The 20,599-nt window shown below is 35.0% G+C and overlaps 1 protein-coding gene across 3 annotated transcripts; it reads left to right on the top strand.

Annotated features, from left to right (window-relative positions):
* The first annotated feature begins 9,624 nt into the window (after nucleotides 1-9,624).
* Nucleotides 9,625-15,877, top strand: LOC107838935. Of its 3 annotated transcripts, XM_047395731.1 has the most exons (4): nucleotides 9,672-9,814; nucleotides 10,139-10,397; nucleotides 14,567-15,244; nucleotides 15,339-15,877. In XM_047395731.1, exons 2-3 carry the CDS (start codon nucleotides 10,257-10,259, stop codon nucleotides 15,026-15,028), a joined length of 603 nt encoding a protein of 200 aa, XP_047251687.1. In that variant the 5' UTR covers nucleotides 9,672-9,814; nucleotides 10,139-10,256; the 3' UTR covers nucleotides 15,029-15,244; nucleotides 15,339-15,877. The 3 variants fall into 3 exon arrangements, 2 of the variants coding, with proteins under 2 accessions (XP_016537713.1, XP_047251687.1); XM_016682227.2 differs by having other exon boundaries at nucleotides 9,625-10,397; XR_001664900.2 differs by having other exon boundaries at nucleotides 9,627-10,397; nucleotides 15,173-15,244.
* Nucleotides 15,878-20,599: the final 4,722 nt, after the last annotated feature.

Here is a 20,599-nt window from a genome sequence, read left to right as displayed (position 1 = left end):
ATTGAGGAAATGCTAAAGACACCAAGGTGATAGCCATATCCAAAATACAATATGTGCACAAAATACACAGTCACATAGACCCCCATGAAGGCAAACGTAATTTCCAGTGTTGGTCCCCCCAGGACCTACACCTTCACGATGAGCTACATAATTTCCTTTAAGCCTAAATTAAAATTATTTATGCATAATCCAACTATTTACAAAGGAGTCTTTATTAAGGCATGTTCCTAACCTGGTCTCGTCATAATAATATGCTTGAAAGCTTATATAATTATGCCAAACCAATTTATGTAACTATTAGACTCCTAAGTTCTATTTAAAATCCAAACCATGGCCACTAAGGGCCTTCAAAAACCATTTTTATCCATTAATACAATGCAATGTTTTCAAAAAATATGTTAAATCATGCAATTATTCAAATTCAAGATCAAGTTTACAAGGTGGGTTGAGGCTAATTCCATTACCAAGTCAAAAATCCATAAATTTGGAAAACCCATGTCACCCATTCCAAACCCTACCATGTTGCACCAACTCAGTCTAGAGCAAACCATTTATCAAGCATAAATAACACATTTAAAATATGGGAAAATAATTTAAGTAATAATCAATCAAAAGTCGTCAACCCAATTTCAAACCCAATAATTTAAACACATGGAGATTGAGTAAGTAAATGGCCTAATGTAAAAACACAAGTTAGGGTTGAGCAACATGCCTGAAATATGGAAGAAGTTAAAGAGGATTTAAAGTTTAGAGCCTGTGTGTTAAATTTTTTTTAAGACCCTAATATCTCTTACCATGAAAGTTCAAGAGGAAAGAGTAAGGTTTAATCTTGATAACTAAAAGGTAAAGAGGTTATTTAGGTGTTTTTAAGCCATGGAAGAGAGATTAAAGGGAGGAAAAAACTAAAATGATCCTAATTAAAACATGTAGAAAAATCCTAATAACAATCATCACGGCTTGGGCAACGATTCATGAGGTCTGACCACGAGTCATGGCCCGAAGTTATTACCTGAGGGTCGATAACTCATGGCCTAGAGTCATTACCTAAGAGTCGACAACTTAGTCCTTCACTGTTATGATAATGGGTCTCTAATAACGACTTATTGTCTAACTTAACGAGTCTTCATGAAGAATCATGGTTAGGTGTTAAACTCTTGGATATCCTTCTGTTGTGACAACGAGTCTCTCCTAATGACTCGTTATGTCTCACAATGGGTCGTACCCTGGACTCGTTGTCAAGGGACCAAAACCTAGGCTTTCTTAATATCATGGTAAAGAGTCCTCCTGACAACTCATTGTGTTTAACAATGAGTCATCATTAGGGACGTTATCACTGGCAACTTTGACATTACTTCAGTAACATGGCTAATTCAATTATTCATCTCTTAGAGGGTCTAGATCCTAAGAACTTGGGATGCTCAGGATCAGAATCCTCTTTGGTAGACGAACTTAAAAACAACAAGATAATGATCCTATTTTGCTTAAATTAAAAGAAATGGTCCAAAGTTAGAAGGTTGAGGTTTTCTCCCAAGAGAAAGATAGTGTTCTTTGCTATCAGGAAAGACTATGTATTTCAGATGTAGATGACTTGAGATAGTGGAGCCTAGTGAAATCTCACGATTCTCAATATTTTATTCACCTAGGAGTCACTAATATGTACCGTAATTTATAAAAAGTCTATTGGTGGAATGATATACAAAAAGATATCGTGAAATTTGTGGTTGTGTTACCAATAGGCTAAGGTTGAGTACCAGAGATCTGATGGTATACTTCAGGACATCAGTATTCTTAAGTAAAAATAGGAGGTGGTGAATATGGACTTCATCACAGTGTTTCCTCGTACTCATTGTCAACATTATTTTATTTAGGTTATCATGGATCGAATAACTAAGTCGACCATTTTCTGCTAAATAACACTTCAGACTCAGCTAAGGACTATGTTAAGCTCTATAAAAAAGGAGTTGGTAAAATTTTATGGAGTTTCTTTAACTATCATTTTAGATAGAGGTACTCTATTTACCTTTCAGTTTTGGAAGACATTTCAGAAGGTTCTTGGTACCCAAGTTTATATCAATACAACTTTTCACTCGCAGACAGATAGTCAGGTATAGAGGACCATTCAGACCTTAGAAGACATGTTGAGGACATGCGCAATCGATTTTAAAGGAAGTTAGGATGATCATTTGCCTTTGATTGAGTTTGCTTTTAATAATAACTATCACCACGATATTCTGATGGCCTCATTTAAGAAATGTTATATTATGAGATATAAATCTCCTACTGGTTGGTTTGAGGTTGGTGAAGCTACATTGATAAGGCCAAACTCAGTCCATGAGGCTCTAGAGAAATTTCAGCTGATTAGAGAAAGGCTCAGAGTCATTAGAATTCCTATGCAGATATAAGTCGAAGGGATCATGAGCTTGTTGTTAGTGATTTTGTCAACTTGAAAGTTTCACCTATGAAGGGGTGTGTAGACTTAGGAATCAAGGAAAGATCACTTCCTGCTATATTGGTCCTTATGAGATTGTAGGTCATTTTGGCAATATAGCCTATGAGTTAGATTTGTCAACAAAATTAGCAACATTGTGTCTAGTCTTACATGTTTCCTTGCTCAAGAAATGCATGGGTGATCTTGCATCGGTTGTTCCCTTATAAAGTGTGGGTGTTAAAGATAGTCTCTCTTACAAAAAGGTTTTGTTGAGATCCTTGACCAGCAGGTTTCTAAGTTGAGGAATAAGGAAGTCACCTTGGTAAAGGTTCTTTGGCAAAATCAGTCAGTTGAGGGAGCTACTTAGGAAGCAGAGGTAGATATGATGACCAAGTACCCCTACCTCTTCCCTTAGAACTCAGTACCAACTTGAGGTATTATTTTTCCTATAATTAATTAATTCTTTCTATTTCATGTCACCCAGTTATTATTATGTTATATAATACGTCCATGAGTCCAATTTATTCCGCATTTCAGTTATTGGCTGGGTATCATATTAGTGTTCCTATCTTAGAAACTTAGTGTAGGAATTTCAAGTACAAATAGTATGAACAGGTTCCAATAATATCAAGAGAAATGGTGAAGAAAATGTGGGAATTGCAGCTCTTTTCCCCTAACCTTCTAGCTTAGTCAGTTTTCATTCAGGGACGAATGACCCCAAAGGAAAGATATTGTAACTCCCTAGAAATTGAAGTCAAGGTTAGAACTATGCTTCAAGTACATATAGTATTAAACATAAAGTTTTAACAGTATAATAAGGGATCATGTAGGCCACAAGAACCTCCTAGCCAGTAACTAAGCCAAAACCTTTCTTTATCGATAGATTCCTTGAGAGATGATCAGTTTCAAATGAAAATAATATGTAGATTCTGAAGTATATTTAAGATATAGACCCATAAAATAATATATATTTGAATTATCTTTTGAACGCATCCAGGTTTTCCTTAATCTGATATCAAGGTAAAAAGTTGTGACCTTTTTAGGAAAGCATTGTCCTGCAGTGAGATGTCATGAGCCAAACCGCGATCGTAGTTACATTGTATGATCGTACAAGGGTTTTGTCTAATTGAGACAACCCCAACATCTAAAAGTTGACAAGTATAACTTTTAACTATGAGAGAAAGCCATTATGGTGCTTTGAAACCATGATCCTAGGCACAATCGTGAGTCCCACAAATTATCCTAACTAAACCTTCGAACCTACGATCCAAGGTATGATCGTAGTTAGATACCATAATCATACCAAGGCTCGTCTGATCATGTTCAGAGAGCTCTCATCCAACTCCCAACCATGAGTACAACCCACAATCATAGGTTGGTCCTACGATCATGGGAAGGTCCCGTACGTCCCCTTTAACAACTTCTAGTTATGAATTTTAGAGGGGCGTATCAATCTTTTCCCACTCTTTTAAGATCAGAACTATGTCGGTTAGGATATTTCAAGGCTGATTATTAAGGTTAATATTACCTTAATCCCTCATTACTTAGAAAAACATCTTACACTTAGTTTCAAACAAAAAAAAAGGTAATTTCTTTCTCCAAGGCAGAGCTAGAGTTCATCTTCTTCAGGATTCTAATTTTAAAGAGTTCTCTAGGATTCTCATCTCCAGGTATGTGGGACCAAAGTTAACCCAATTCTTTAGTTCACCTCCTTCTTTATAAGTTAGGTTTATAGATGTTGTCAAATTTCTTGATATCTCAGTCCCTTGATTTTATTGAGTTGTAATCCATACTTTATCATAAATTTTAGTGTTATTACATGTCCATGTACACAAATCCTAACTGCATTGTGGAATCCATAAGCTTGAACTTGCGTTATTGAATTCTTTAATTTCACCCAAATTATGAAACTAGCATAATAGTTGCATTCTTTAGAGATGGTGGGTTATGAACACCTGATGACCTGGGATTGCATGCATATACTTTTGAGTACTATATCCTCCAGTTTACATTTTTTGAATACTTTTAGATAATGCATTTATTTTTAGTCCTCAGATTATTATTATTATTATTATTATTATTATTATTATTATTATTATTATTATTATTATTATTGAGCATAACAGTTGTCAGTGTCATTCAATTTAGAGTAGTACTTAACACCGAGAGAATGTAGGGATGAAGGCTCACCCATCAGTTAGGCTAAGACCTTTAGTAGAAATCCCTAAGTCCCAAAACTACGGCGCCATCGTAGGTTCTAAAGGGTCACCCGTCAGACTAGGTTTGACACCTTAGTCCTTTTTGGACATCAGTTTAGTAGATTTATGTCAGTTAGTGTTCGTACCTTTAGCAAGGTACTGAACACCCTTCCAGCTGGGGTTACAGGTTAGACCTTGGTTAGCTCAGATTGGGGTATACCGGTTATTATTAGCTCCCACAGTCCACAATCTACTGTTCGAATTCATCTATTTGCATGACCTTGTATTTAGTTATTTAGTTTATTATATAGTACATGTTCATTACTTGGTATTGCATTAGTTTATCATGTTACATACACCATGTTCAGCCTTCCTATCTAACATACCCAGTGCATTCAAAGTACTGATCACATACTCAGTACATTCAAAGTACTGATCGTATACTCAGTACATTCAAAGTATTGATCTCATACTTTCTTTGTGATATATTATCTTTAATATAGTTTCTGACGCTCAACACCCGAATGACGTTTAGTATGACCTCCTACCATATCAGCAACAACATTTTGGTGAGTTCTCAGCATTCGAGGGTTAGTATTAATATTTTATTTTGTCTTTATCGTACTTCAGTTTTTAGACAATTAGAGTTAGCTTGGGGCGTGTCACAACAACTCGTCTTAGTAGAGGCTTTCAGATATTATTGTTGGTTTTTTTTGAATATTTATTTCATCCTTCAGTTCAGTTTTCACATAAGTATTTTTATATCAGTTATTTTCAGTATTCTTAGTGTCATGCCAGGCCATGGGTTAGCTTGAGTCACTTCTGACTCTAAGCATCGTGTTACGACTAGGAGGTAGTCTCGGATTGTAATATTGTATTTATAAGTTGACCGCATATTGTATTTGTATTTATAATTTCATTTGTTCATATGTTTGTATTTAAATTTGTAGTTGACAACATCAGTTGTATTTTTAAACAATTGAAAAAGAATTGTCATTTTTCTTTCTACAAACACTTGTATTTATATTTATTGATACCAATTATATTTTATTGATACAACAACAACAACAAACCCAGTGTATTCCCACATCGTGAGGTCTGGGGAGGGTAAGATGTACGCAGTCCATACAACTACCTCCGGAGAAGTAGCAAGACTGTTTCCGATAGACCCCCGGCTCAAAATAAGGAATAATAATGAAATCCGTACAAAAGGCATGGATTTCATATGTTAAATTATACAAATTGAACAATATAAATACAAATGATAAATTATACAAATGTTAAACTATACAAATACAAATGTTACATTTGAATCAAATGATACATGTTTATATCGCTTAAACCATATACATACAAATGATACTTGTTTATACAAATATACAAATATACAAATGATAAATTGGCATACACATACTAACAATAATTTGCATCGAATGACATATTGTATATTGTATATTAGACTCAAGCAAACACAATTAATCAATATACCTGTTTGTATATAAATAAAAATGATAAATTGTATATATTCACGATTAAACTATTCAAATAATAAATTTACTTAAAATATATAATATGATACAAATAAACATAAAATATAAGATACAACAACAATAACAAAACATGAGAGAACAAAAGAAAATACAAAACAGAAGGATGAGAAAAAATGACCAAAAAGAAAAAACCAAACAAGAACGGAAAAAAAATTACAAAAGAAAGACTTGCAAGGACAAAATAACCAAAAACGATAAAAGAAAAAAAAAAGATGAAAAAACATAAAAGACAAAACAAAGATATAAAAAAAAGAAAAAAAAAAGAAAGAAAAAAGGAACAAACAAAAAAATTTAAAAAAAAAAAAAGAACAAAAAACTAGAAAAAAGAAGAACAAAAAACTGGAAAAGGAAAAAAAGAAGAAATACAAATAGAAGATAGGGAAAGAGAGAAAATGAAGAGATAAATAAATTATAATCAATTGAAATTTGAGTAAAACATCTGTTACTCCAACTTTTTGTGGTCCTATTATTTCTTGAACTAAATTTTAGCCTATTTTTGTTAATCTTTTTAGCTGTCGTGTATTTTTTGTCAATTTTTTAGCTGATGTTGCACCTTTGACGTCAGCTCTATTGTAATAAAGGTGTTACGTCATCATAAAGAGGCGATAAAAATAAATAAAAATTGAGTTTAGAATAATAAAATGTCTGTGAAGTTAAAATGTGTGATACCACAATAATTTGAGAATAATAGATATTTATCTCTTGAAATTTAGATTAAATAAAGTAATTAAGAGTTTATTTTTGTCAAGCCACATAGTATATACTATGTCATAGAGTGTGGTTAGAGGCGTTTTAGGGCCTATTTGGGATTGTTGTTACAAAATTGCTTATTTGAGAAGCACTTTTATAAAATGGCTTTTCAAAAAAGTGCTTTTAAAAAAAAAACAGCTTATGTTTGATAAATTCATTCGAAAAGTGCTTTTGATAATCAAATTATGTTTGGATATTTTTTTCAAGAAGTGCTTTTTTGAGACAAATGACCAAAAAGGACATCTATCAATAAACTTTTATTACTAAAATCAATTTATAGAGAAAAATTATTTTAAATATCTATTATAATATTTTTAATTAATTTTTTTATTTAATTAAAAATTACGTACTCTAAATTTTCAATCAATATTTATATACATAAATACATTTAAAAAATTAAATGGTGATATATTACTTAAATAATTTAAATATTACTTAAAACATCAAACAAAAATGAATACGAAAGTTATTTCATAAATTAAATCACTACATGTGAAAAAATTAACGACAAAAATAATTAGCCCTTCATACATCACAAAAACTCTCAACGATTTCATCCCTAATTTTATCAGGCAATGTTCCCATACTTGTAGAACATCTGTCTTGTATTTCTGAAAGTATACCAAAAGGCTGGTCTGCTTCTTCGATCTCTGTGATGATGTCTTCGTTAGCATTATAGTTTAAATCTTTATCAGTAGTAGAGTGTTGTCGTATGAAATTACGTATAGCCATAGTAGTTGTAATAAGATGAACTTGAGTTTCGAATTTAAAAGATGGCATTGAACGTAAGAGAGCAAATCTATTTTTCTAAACTCCAAATGTTCTTTCAATTGTTCATCTCAAACTGGAGTGAAAGAAATTGTAAGTCTCATTTGAATTTCTGAAGTTAGAATTATGTCTGAAATCAGGGAGATGATAACGCTCCTCTTTATATGATCCTAAATAACCAATCATTGTTGGATAACTCGAGTCCACTAAATAATATTTATCTACATCAATATAAGAAAAATTAATTAATTAATTAATTAATTAATATAAAAATAATACAATTTATAAGATAATGCAAAACATAATATTAAATTCACTAACCTTGTGGTGGATGAGGAAAATTAAGATTTGATCTTTTAAGCGTTTGATCAAATATCTTAGCACCATGTGCAAAACCTTCCCATCCAGGCCATACAAATGTGAAACACATGTCCCAATCATATACCGCCATAACATTTTGAGAAGTGAAACCTTTTCTACCAATGTATTTAATTTGATCCTTCGAAGGGACAATACACGATACATATGTTCCATCTATACCTCCAATGCAATTTTTAAAATATGGCCAATATATTTTATCTTCTTTTAGTTTGGATGTATATCATAAAAGGTTGAATCTTTTGATTTAATAATGTCCATAGACAATTTCAAACGTGCATATACAACATGATGAAAATGTCTACTAACAGTTTCTCCCAAATATTGAAACCTTTCCTGGATCACTCGATTTCCAACACCATGACCTACTACCATTAAAAACATAGCAATCATCTCCTCGATAGTCATATTTCTTGTTGCTTTTAAGCCATATTGTTCATTTAAAGGCTTGCACGACTCAAGAAAAATATGTTTTTCCATTTTAAACATTTCGTAACATCGTCGATCATGTCCTTCAAGTACTTCTTTAATGAAATAAAAACTTGTATGAAGAGAATTTCTGCTTGGAACCTTTAAGCAAAACTTTATGAAATATTCTATTGCTAAAGTGATGCTGAAAATTGCCGCATCAAAGACAATATTATTATCATTATTTCTCTTATTTTTAATTAAAATTTCTTCATCTAACACATCATCATCAGACGCATCATAATTATTTCTAGCCAATGACATATCTGTAATAAAAATAAAAGAAATATTATTAAATTTAATAATGTAAGATTGACAATTTATTGCTCATAGAATCATAGTGTAAATTATTCAAATATAAAAACTAAATAACTTGAATAAACAAACTTTTATAGCTAAAAAAACTCAATTAAAAGAAAAAAAAATCATATGTTTTAAAAGCAAATCATAATAAATAACATCATAAATCTAATCCTTATGAAGCATGGTCTTCCTTTCCAATCATTGCAATTGCAATTCTGCATCTTCTTGTGCCAAGAACATTTCTCTCATTGATTGTTTGATAAGTAAATCACTCGCTTTTCACCATAAATCACTATCAACAGGCAAATTGCGAACTATAGTCATTGCACTCTTAATACTAAATGAACTTTCTCTCGACTCCGTTGAAGTGCGTGATTCAATGGTGTCAACAATTTTTTCTATTGATGAACTAATTTTCTTACTAGGATTACTTTTTTTCATTTCTGTTGATACCTTTCTTTTTGTTCTAGTATCACTCTCACTGTTACTTTTTTTTTTTTAGTTTCAATAAATTCTTCATTATTTATTGGAGTATCAAACTCAAATGGTTGCTCAGGTCGAAATCATTTATTTCCTTGCATATCATCTGGTAAAACTCCAGATGATGGTGCTTATGCATGTTCGTCAATAGCAACAACATCCTTAAAACATATCTTCATTTGAGTTCGATATTGTAAGCTTTTTTTAAGAATATATTTGGTATGATGAAAAATATTTTTTTAAAAATATTTTTTCATTTTTTCTTGTTTGATTATAAAAAAATTTTGAGAAAATATTTTTCATGGTGACTTATTTTTTTTCATTTGTGAGAAAATGACTTCTCAGTAAACCAGAGGAAATCATTTTTCAGATAAGAATAAGAGCCACGCTTATAACCCCACCCTTCCCCCACCTGCACCCACAACCGTCGTCTCCAATTTCACGGCTTTCTCCCTCTCTCTCTTCTCCCCACTGCAAGAGGAATTTTAAAAGTATGTCTATAACTAATTTCTTTTATGGTGCTTGGTCAAAAATTTCTTTAATTCTTTCTCTTTTGCTTGTTTGGGTTTCTGATTTGAGGCCAATTTTGTTCAAAAATTAAAATTTGAATTTCTGATTTGAGTTTAATTTTGCTCAAAAATTGAAATGTGGGTTTAACTTATCTATGAAAATTGATAGCTTCTTGTGAGTTAGTTGAGCGAGACTTGTGAGTATTTCCAGTAACAATGTTGTTTCCCAAATGACCGACCTCATGGATTTTAAAGACTAAGAAATGGCATTAGAATTTAGAGCTTTGTTGTGGTTATTGAACCAAGGTGCAGGGAATCGAAAAGGATGGAAAATACTAAGCTATCGAAAAGGATTGTAGGGAGGTTTGAGATATGTTGAGTTTCTCGTGAGAAGCATTGTCCGCTTTGTTGATGCTGATTCAAGATGGGTGTGAGAGGAGCAGCCCAATTGTTTGTTTTCGTCGTGGTGCTTTTTACTGTAGTGGCAGAAAATCCTGAAGGCAAAAGCCCGGAGGAACAAATACTGGCCGATCAAATCAATTCCGTGAGGATCAATCAAGAATTGGTACTCTTTTCCTCTTTATCTGACTTACTTTTACGCACTGATTGAATATCATTTGTTTTTAGAGGTTTTTTTTTCTGTTTACCGTAGGTAGTAGAGCGTTGTTTAGTTTCTCTTATATCAGTATTATTTTTAGATCTTCGATTCTACTATTACCTGTTGTTTTCTTTGCCTCGTTTATCATACTATTTGTGGTTGCTACTGTATTTTTCTCTGTTATTTTCTGTATGGTCTTTTTACTACTGTATTTCTGTTTCATATTTATTTTGATGTGCTTCACTTGAGCTTGAGGATCTATCGGAAACAGCCTTTCTACCTTCACAAGATAGGGGTGAGATTGAGTATACGTCACCCTCCCCAGACCCCACTTTTGAGATTACATTAGGTATGTTATCGTTGTTAACTTGTACTTTAAAAAAGGATATAGCTGAACATCATGGATTGCTTCTACAAAGAGATTGGTAAGAAATTAGGATTACTTGATCCACCGCTTTTAAGAATATAAGACTTTAAAACAACAACAACAACAATCTCAGTATATTCCCACCAAGTGGGGTCTGGGGAGGGTAAGTGTACGCAGTCCATTCCACTACCTCAGAGGTGAGATAGAGAGGTTGTTTCCGATATAATACTATAAACAACAACAACAAACCCAGTGTATTCCCACTTAGTGGGGTCTGGGGGGTAAGATGTACGCAGTCCATACCTCTACCTCTGATGAAGTAGAAAGGCTGTTTCCGAAAGACCCCCGGCTCAAGGCACAAGATATCACACAAACACATAGTAGAGCACAGAAGCAGATGACATAACATAAATACGGCACCCATAAGGAATATAAAACAGAAGAAAGCAGAGGAAAGCACACAAATTCGTAATAAGCATGGAACACTGAATACGGAATCATAACGGGAATAAAAAAAAAAAAAAAAAAAAAAAACCCACCAAGTAATTCCCTACACTAGCGACCCAATCTGGCCCTACTCTTCTGCCGTAATTCGCGTCTTCCAGACCTTCCTATCTAGGGTCATGTCCTCGGTGAGCTGTAACTGTTCCATGTCCCGCCTAATCACCTCGCCCCAGTACTTCTTCGGCCTACCCCTACCCCGCCTAAAACCATCCAACGCTAGCCTCTCACACCTACGGACCGGGGCATCCATGCCCCTCCTCTTCACGTGTCCGAACCATCTCAATCGTGCTTCCCGCATCTTACACTCCACTGAAGTCACACCAACCTTCTCCCGGATAGTCTCATTCCGAACTCTATCCCCTCAAGTCAGTCCACACATCCAGCGCAACATCCGCATTTCTGCCACCTTCATTTTTTGGATGTGGGAGTTCTTAACTGGCCAACACTCCGCTCCATACAGCAAGGCCGGACGGACTACCACCCTATAGAATTTGCCTTTAAGCTTGGGCGGCACCTTCTTATCACACAGCACCCCCGACGCGAGTTTCCACTTCATCCATCCCGCCCCAATACGGTGCGAGACATCCTCGTCAATCTCACCGTTACTCTGGATCACGGACCCGAGATACTTGAACTTATCCCTCTTACATACCTCCTGTGCTTCCAGCTTCACTACTACCTCGTTCTCCCACCTCATGTCATTAAACTTACATTCCACATACTCTGTCTTGCTTCTGCTCACCCTGAACCCTTTAGACTCAAAAGTTTGCCTCCACATCTCTAATTTGTCATTTACACCCCCTCGAGTCTCATCTATCAGAACTACATCGTCTGCAAAGAGCATACACCACGGCACCTCCCCTTGAATACGCCGCGTCAACACATCCATTACTAACGCAAACAAAAAGGGACTAAGAGTAGATCCCTGATGCAATCCTGTCCGGACAGTGAAATGCTCTGAGTCTCCTCCCGCCGTCCTCACCTGGGTTTTCGCTCCCTCATAAATATCCTTAATTACTCTGATATATGCCTGCGGTACTCCCCTCACCTCCAAGCATCTCCAAAGCACCTCCCTGGGGACTTTGTCGTAAGCCTTTTCCAGGTCGATAAACACCATGTGCAGATCCTTCTTCCTTTCCCTATACTGCTCCGCCAACCTCCGTACCAGGTGGATTGCCTCCGTCGTCGAGCGGCCGGGCATAAATCCGAACTGGTTTTCCGAGATAGACACTATCCGTCTCAGCCTCACCTCGACCACTCTCTCTCAGATCTTCATAGAGTGACTCAATAACTTAATCCCCCTATAGTTATTACAACTCTGAATGTCCCCCTTGTTCTTATAGAGAGGGATCATGGTACTCCACCTCCACGCCTCGGGCATCTTTGCCGTCCTGAAAATTTCATTAAACAATCCAGTCAACCACCTTACACCAGCCTTTCCAACGAACTTCCAAAACTCCACCGGTATCTCATCCGGCCCCGTCGCCCTACCCCTACGCATCCTGCGGACTGCCTGTCTAACCTCTTCTACCTTAAAACGTCTACAATAGCTAAAATCCCGACACTCCTCTGAGTGCTCCAGTTCCCCTAACACAATAGCTCTGTCCCCCTCGTCATTCAAGAGCCTATGAAAGTACGACTGCCATCTCTTCTTTATGTGGCCGTCCTCCACCAACACTCTACCGTCCTCCCCCTTAATGCACCTCACCTGATCGAGGTCACGACCCTTCCTCTCCCTAGCCTTAGCGAGTCTAAACAACTTTTTCTCCCCTCCTTTCCCCTGTAACCCTGCATACAAGCTCTCAAAAGCGGCCGTCTTAGCTGCCGTGACCGCTGACTTCGCCTCCTTCCTCGCTAGCTTGTACTCTTTCCTGTTTACCCGCTTCTCTTCTTCGTCCTTACTTTCCACCAACTTAGCATACGCCTCTTTCTTGGTCTCCACTTTCTTCTCCACCTCTTCATTCCACCACCAATCCCCCCGATGGTGACCGGCCCGGCCCCTAGAAACACCCAACACCTCCCTTGCATTCTCCCTGATGCACCTTGCCGCCCTGTCCCACATACTATCCACGTCCCCCCTACACTCCCACACCCCCTTGCCCGCCAACCTCTCCCCTATCTCCCACGCATTCACTGGCGTCAAGCCGCCCCACTTAATTCTCGGTCTACACTCCTTACTCCTCCTCTTTCTATTTTTCTTTATACCCAAATCCATAATCAAAAGCCTATGTTGGGTCGAGAGATTCTCACTCGGGATGACTTTACAGTCCTTACACAACGCCCTATCCCCTTTCCTAAGCAACAAAAAGTCAATCTGGGTCCTGGCTATCGCGCTCCGAAAAGTGATCAGGAAAAAGGAACCAAAATAAAATGTACTGCACTATCGCCTCATTGCTCCTAAACTCTGACTTCACATTTCCTTATAGTTCTAGATGTATCTATTCCGATAATTCTTGCTGTTTTTCTACCTATGTTGTTAAATACTCACTTAAGCCCTAGAGCTTGGTGAAGCTTTGGTAGGTGACTTCGCCTTCTTTAGTTGGCACTTCAGTTTAGGCATGAGGAATCAAGGTGTTAAGGCATGTGTCTCATTGCCCATTGACTCGATCTTTGAGAGGCCGTCTAGACAACAATCATAGTTTGAACAAAGTGACATTTTAATCATTACCAAAACGCCATGATATACATACATGCATATCATATAATATATATGTGTCTGTGTCATTAGCACCTTTGTTTGCCAAAGCTCATGTTTTAATTGCACTTTATGCTTAAAGTGTTAGCAAACCTCAGTACTTTTCAATTCTTTTGGCCTTTGACAACTGTGCTTGGGTCATCGACTATTGCTCTTCCCCTATAGTGTTATTAACGGCTTAGGTTTGCTTGAGGCACATTTAATCCCTGAAGTTAGACGCAGTGTGAGTTTGCTTAGGCTCGTTTTACTTAGAGAATGTTTCATTTTAGGCACCGAGTTATATTATTGAAGGCTACTTAAGGTACATTTAAACTCTAAAACTAGGTGCAGTATAGGTTAGGACTTCATACTGCCAAGACATGCACTTCATTGGCCTAAGTGGCTCTTTCATACTTCAGTCGCTCTTTCAACGGCAATTCCAAAAAATGTCCCTTCAAGTTTCCTTGCTGCCTTCGGCTTTAATTCGGACAAACATCAATAGCTCCTGCCTCTGATTTAATAGTATTTTGATTTGTACATCTTTGAGAATGACTATTCATAAGCAGTTCTGATTGTAATCTTCTGCTACAGGCTGAAGAGTTATGGTTGAACTGTAGGCTAGAGTTGTTACATTCTAATGAAGCTTTTGAAGATCTTAAGTTTAGTGGTCCCGGAGAAGAAGCAAGTGGGAGCCATGGAATTCTTTCGAACAGAAGATCGTTAACCAAAAATAAAGAGAAAAATGTCAACGTACTCAATAAGGAAGTCCTTATGGGTTGTTTAATGAAGAAAAATCTCCTGTTTCCTACTTTCGGAGAGGAGAAGCATTCACCTACATGGTATTCCAAGTGCAAGGACTTCCTCTTTTCCTGGTACGGTGCACCTAGATGGCGTGAATTGCTTCAAGTTGGAGATGCTCCTTCTCCTTCTCCTGCTCCTGCTCCAGCTACTTCCCCTTCTGAAACTCCCAATTCTCCGCCACCTGCCCATCCTCCTTCGAAGCCATTTTTTCCTTTAAGACTACAACAATTCAAGCAAAATCTCTGTTCCTAGCGATCAGTCTTTTATTAGTCAAAACTCTACTTCGGATGGTCAATCAAATAAGAAAAACAACACTAAAACAATTTTGGTTGCAGTTCTTGTGACTGCTTCTGTCACATTTATTGTTGTTTCACTATTTTTATATGCTATTGCAAGGTTTGTGGGGTTGGATACAGAAAGGGAAAAAATGATGTCTTCTTAGCCTAAGCATAAGTGACCATTCTGCTGGTATGTCTCTATTTCTTATTTCTCTTGTATATATATTGATTGATTTTGGCTTCGGTATACTGATGTTTCTGAGACTTCGACTTCTATCTTTCAGCTTCAGTACACGATAATGCCGGTAATTATTCAGTCAGTGATGATTCCAATGGTAAAATGGGTAAAAATTTCTACATGGAGCAGAACTCTATTAATGGTTCTAAAAGTGAGATCCCTTTGGGAACTGTTACTGGCATTGCTGCGGCTGCAGTAGGGAATTCTGCGCCGATACCGCCTGGAAAGATTGCGATGCATGGACAGCCTCCACTTAAGCCTCCGCCTGGTAGGGTGAATCCTTTTGAAGATCCTACTAGTCCGCCTGGAACGATTCAAGCAACAACAATAGTGACACCTATTGGTTGGTTTAGTTTCATAGGATTTGGAAGCAACTACTATTCGCACGCTTTTGTTTTTGATAATGTATCGTATATTTGCTTCCAAACTTCTCTTCGCTCTTTTGTTTTTGATAATGTATGTATATTTGCTTCCAAACTTCTCTCTTTTGTGCATTTGTGGGAATCAATTAGGAAGCTTGAATTATGTAAGTAATAGTTGCTTAAATTTTAGCTTCTTATAATATTTTGATACTTGATATTGATATTATTTGCTATGCTTAAGTAGTCATTTGGTCATGAAAACTAAAATTTTTCGGAGTTAGAGTTGACATTGGAGTTGAGTTGTGTTTGGCCTTGTTTTTTTTGAATTTTTTTTTGACTTTTGAAAAAACTTTTTTAAATATGATTTTATGTCCTAATTTTTACAAACTGTCAAAATCACCCAACTAAAATTTACCTACTAATGAAAAAAGAACACAATTAGTCACTATTATAAAAATAATTACATATACATGGTCATATTTAATGAATTTCAATAATGATATATATAATATTTACATTAATAGCCGTTTCTCATATTTGAAAATTTTAAATATGGATGTTATATTAACAGATCACTGCTTCCTGTTTTTAGGTAACAAATATTATCTTTCAAACAAATATATTTTTTTAGGAATTTATTTAATTTATTTCCGTCATTTTTTGTTCCTAAAAAATAGAAAATGATGAGTTGTTATTAAATTTTAGGGTGCCACTAATTTATTTCTTTAATTTTCTTATACATGAAAGATTTTACTGTGTGTGAATAAATTATTTCTATGTAAAACATGATTTGCATATTTATGGTATATTATATCATATACCATAAATATATAAATATGCTTAGTATGTTTCTTTATACTTTGTATTTTTATATATATGTATATGGTATATACATGGTATAAATTTCATATAACATACTTTGTATATTTATATTATAAATATGCTTAGTATGTTTCTTAATACTTTGTATATTTATATATGTGTGTATATGGTATATACATGATATAAACTTTATATAACATACTTTGTATATTTTTATTATAAATATAATACTTTATATATTTATGGGTATAAATAAAATACTTTATATATTTATGGGTATAAATATAATATTTTATATATTTATGGATATAAATATAAATTAGCAGTAAAATAATGTCTTAAATAAGAGAGAAAATTAAATAAGGGATAGAAATAATGATGAGAGAGAAAAAGAGATATATATTAATTAGGATAGCATTAAGTTTGAAATTATAATCATCTTATTCTTTAAAATTGTTATATACATAATATTGAAAAAAGTAATGTTATAAGGAGAGTTTTATGTAAAAATTTAAAAGATTGGGGTTATATGTAATAATAATAAAAATTGGAATTGGAGTTGGAAAATTGTGAAAACAACAAAAACCTGTTTTCCATTTTCAGCAAAAAAATTCGGAATTATTTTCCGAATTTTCATGGCCAAACACCACAATTTCCAACTCCGTAAAAAATTTCCAGAAAAAAGGAAAAAATTTCCATGGCCAAACGGGCCCTAAATTAGTTCCGAAAGAATGTTGATGTAACACCCTGTATTCAAGTACGTGTATTGGCGTATTCAAGTACGTGTATTGGTCTTATTTATATGGAATTAATTTTTTTTAATTTTATTTATATCGGAATTTGCCCGTCGATGGATCCATGCGAAGGTTATTGAATAAGCTTTCCAACGATATAAAAATTTCCAAACACGGATAGGTTTCAGATATAATCGAGCACGTTTGAAACTATAAAACGGTGGCCGAGATATTTGGGAATAGTAAATGTGCAGGAAAATTCCTTGCACACAAACTACTGAGGCCAACCGAATTTTTGAGTCAACTTCGAACGATCATAACTCCCTTAATATATGAACTGGGAGAGCTGTGACCTATGAAAAGAAAGATCTTTGAGTCTTCTTTCCAATGCAATTGGTTTCATCCAAATCCAACGTCTGAGTAAGGAGTAATACTCGTTTTACTTTAGCCTATCAAAACAGCTTTTTAGGGTCAACTTCAAACGACCATAACTCCTTGTACAGGACGAACTGGGTGGCCTACTTTATATGAAATGAAAAACCTTTGAATTATCCCTCCAATGATACCAATTTCACCCAAATCCGATATCGGAGCAAAGAGTTATGGTCGATCTACTTTAGCTTATCAAAACAGTCCACCAAAGGACAGATTTGACATTATTTAAATTTTAAAGGCATTTTGATCATTTCCTATTATATTATGGATGGGAATATGTGTATATATACATGTATATGAGTTCAAAAACTCATTTTCATCATCAATCATTGAGAAAGAACAAACCCTAGCCAAATTTGATCTTTAAATTACTTTTGATTCAACCATAGAAATTCCAAAGTAATTCGATAACTGCGTTTGTCATCTTGAGAGCTTCGAACGGCATCTATTATTTGTGCAAACAGGATTGCATAATCAAGATGTGAATTCTAAGGTATGAATATTGTTTGCCTTTGTTCTTTTCTATATGTATATGTGTGATAGAGGATTATATGTATTGGTTGTTATTGAAAGGTGATGGAAATAGGGTTATGGACTATTTTGCATGGTTTGGTTGTATTGAATTGTGGAAGGTGGATATGGTAATTGAGTTATGGAAGGTGGATATGGTGATATACTATTGAATTGATAATTATTTATGTCTATGACTCAATTTGGTTTAATGGATTGGTTGGAAGGATAAATGAATTCAAACTTGATATTGAAGGATGTTGTATGAATATACATGACATGTGAATGTAATTGGAGTATAAGAGGGTTAAAGTGACACCCTTTATGGTGTAATTAAGGCTTACTAATTAACCACTAGTTTGGTGAATTCAAATAATTGAATTGTGACGTTTAGTTGCTAATACTAGATTGCTATATATGTTCATTGTAGATAAGTAATTCGAAAAGACGGGAAGTCCATTTGGGACTAGTATTGAAGGTTGACAGTCAGGTATGTAAAGCATACTCTATACCATATCTTTGGCATGAAAGTGAACAATTGTTCTATTAAGAAAGTTTCCAAAGTTATTCAGTAACATGTGATCCATAATGGTTTTGTATGATGTCCTACGTTACCAATGAACTTGTTTCCACCCTACAAGATGTCAAGACATTCCAATACTTACTTGTTTTCTAAATCTTACATGTCTATTGCGCTAATGAATATCAGAAGGTATCCGGTTACTCAAACAAGATCCATGTGCTATTAATGACTCCAAAACGTTTCATTGATATACCAATAAGTTCCTACTTTATTGTTATGACATTGATGACTCTAAAACACTTCATTGATGTGCCAATGCGTTCTTACTTCATTGTTATTGCATTGATGGTCTATTTATATGTCTCTTATTGATGTATCATTGTTTCAAAGTATCAAAAATACGGTGGCGACCGAAATAACAATCTCAAAGATTAATTAAACTAAGTAATGGAAGTTCTCTCTTATCGGGTGGTATCACAGGGACATAAGCCTATCATGGGTCGATCCCTATTTATGTGTTTATGGGTGGTATCCCAGGGGCATAAGCCTATCATGGGTCGATCCCAGTTGATATGTACTGGAGGCAGCCTAATGGTCACAGTACAGTACAGTAATGATTACAAAGATGATAAGAACGAAGGTAAAATGATTGAATAAATACAATGTACAGGTTGTCACAAGTTTTAGTAAGTGTGGTCCACTCCTATTACGATTTATTCACTTGTTTCTGATTTCTATTGAGCTCCTATATCATATGTGATTATCTACAGCTTTACATACTCGGTACATATTTCGTACTGACGTCCCCCACGGGGGACCTGCATTTCATGCTGCAGGCATAGGTACCTCAACTCATACACCGCACAAGTAGAAGTCAGGATATCCAGCTGTTTTTGGTGAGCTCCAGTTTACTTCGGGGCTTCCCGTGTCATATCCAGTCACTTTTGGTATTGTATAGAAGTTAGTTATATGACGGGGTGTGTCCCGACCTTAGTTAAAATCTGTGTATTGTCTAGAGGCTTTGTAGACCTAATGTACAGTCAAGATGGTGTTTTGTTAATAGACGTGATGGCTCCAACGACCAAGTATTGTATATACATATATATGTGTGCTCGAGCTTATACAAGTGATTATTTCCTTTTATATGCAACATGATGCTGTCCAAATTTCAGGTTGTCATAGAGGTATGCATGAGAAGTATAAGGTTATGAGCTGGTTCTCCCGGGCCTCCTCGGTTATGGGTGCCAGTCCGCCCCAATAGGATTTGAGGCGTGGCAGTAGAGTTGTTTGATATACAATTTAATTGTTTAGTAGTATTTTTCAAAAAATATTTTTTCCTCTCACCAATAAACAACTAAAAATATTTCTTTTGAAAAATATTTTCTATTCACCAACTAAACACCATAAAATATTTTTCAAAAAATATTTTTCGTCCACCAATCAAACATGAGAAAATAAGTAGAGAATCAACTTATTTTCCATGGAAAACATTTTCCATCATACCAAACACACCCTAAATTTTTCTACAATAATGAGAAGAAATAAGATATGTTATTAGTGACCAAAATAACATAATAACTTATCAAGTTTAATTGAATAATATGTAATAAGATTAGAAGTACCTTTATTTTTCTATCCCACCATTCGACACTCGCTTGAATGATTTTCTTCTCACTATCTCATTCTAAACCAGTTTCCTTTTCAACTAAAGTGTCCCATTTTTTTCAAGTGTTTTTAAGATTATCCCATTTGTTCTTCAATTTGACTTTGTCATAATTTTTTCGGGTTCTAGCATTGAATCTTGTCACCAAATTAATTCATCCAGTTTTGTTGAAGTGGGTACTAGGACGATTTTCAGCAATAACTCATCCACACATAAATTTAAAAATAACTCTACGTTTTCTGTACTCCATTTAGCCTT

The sequence above is a fragment of the Capsicum annuum genome, chromosome 8 (assembly GCF_002878395.1).
Source record: "Capsicum annuum cultivar UCD-10X-F1 chromosome 8, UCD10Xv1.1, whole genome shotgun sequence".
Lineage (NCBI taxonomy): Eukaryota > Viridiplantae > Streptophyta > Magnoliopsida > Solanales > Solanaceae > Capsicum > Capsicum annuum.
Note: the sequence above shows the minus strand (reverse complement) of the source record. Positions and strands in the feature narration are given on the sequence as shown.

Excerpts from the sequence above, each read along its gene's own strand:
- LOC107838935 (XM_016682227.2), top strand. The coding sequence starts at position 10,257 with ATGGGTGTGAGAGGAGCAGCCCAATTGTTTGTTTTCGTCGTGGTGCTT. Across the intron at positions 10,398-14,566 it reads TGAGGATCAATCAAGAATTG|GCTGAAGAGTTATGGTTGAA; the intron begins GTACTCTTTTCC and ends CTTCTGCTACAG.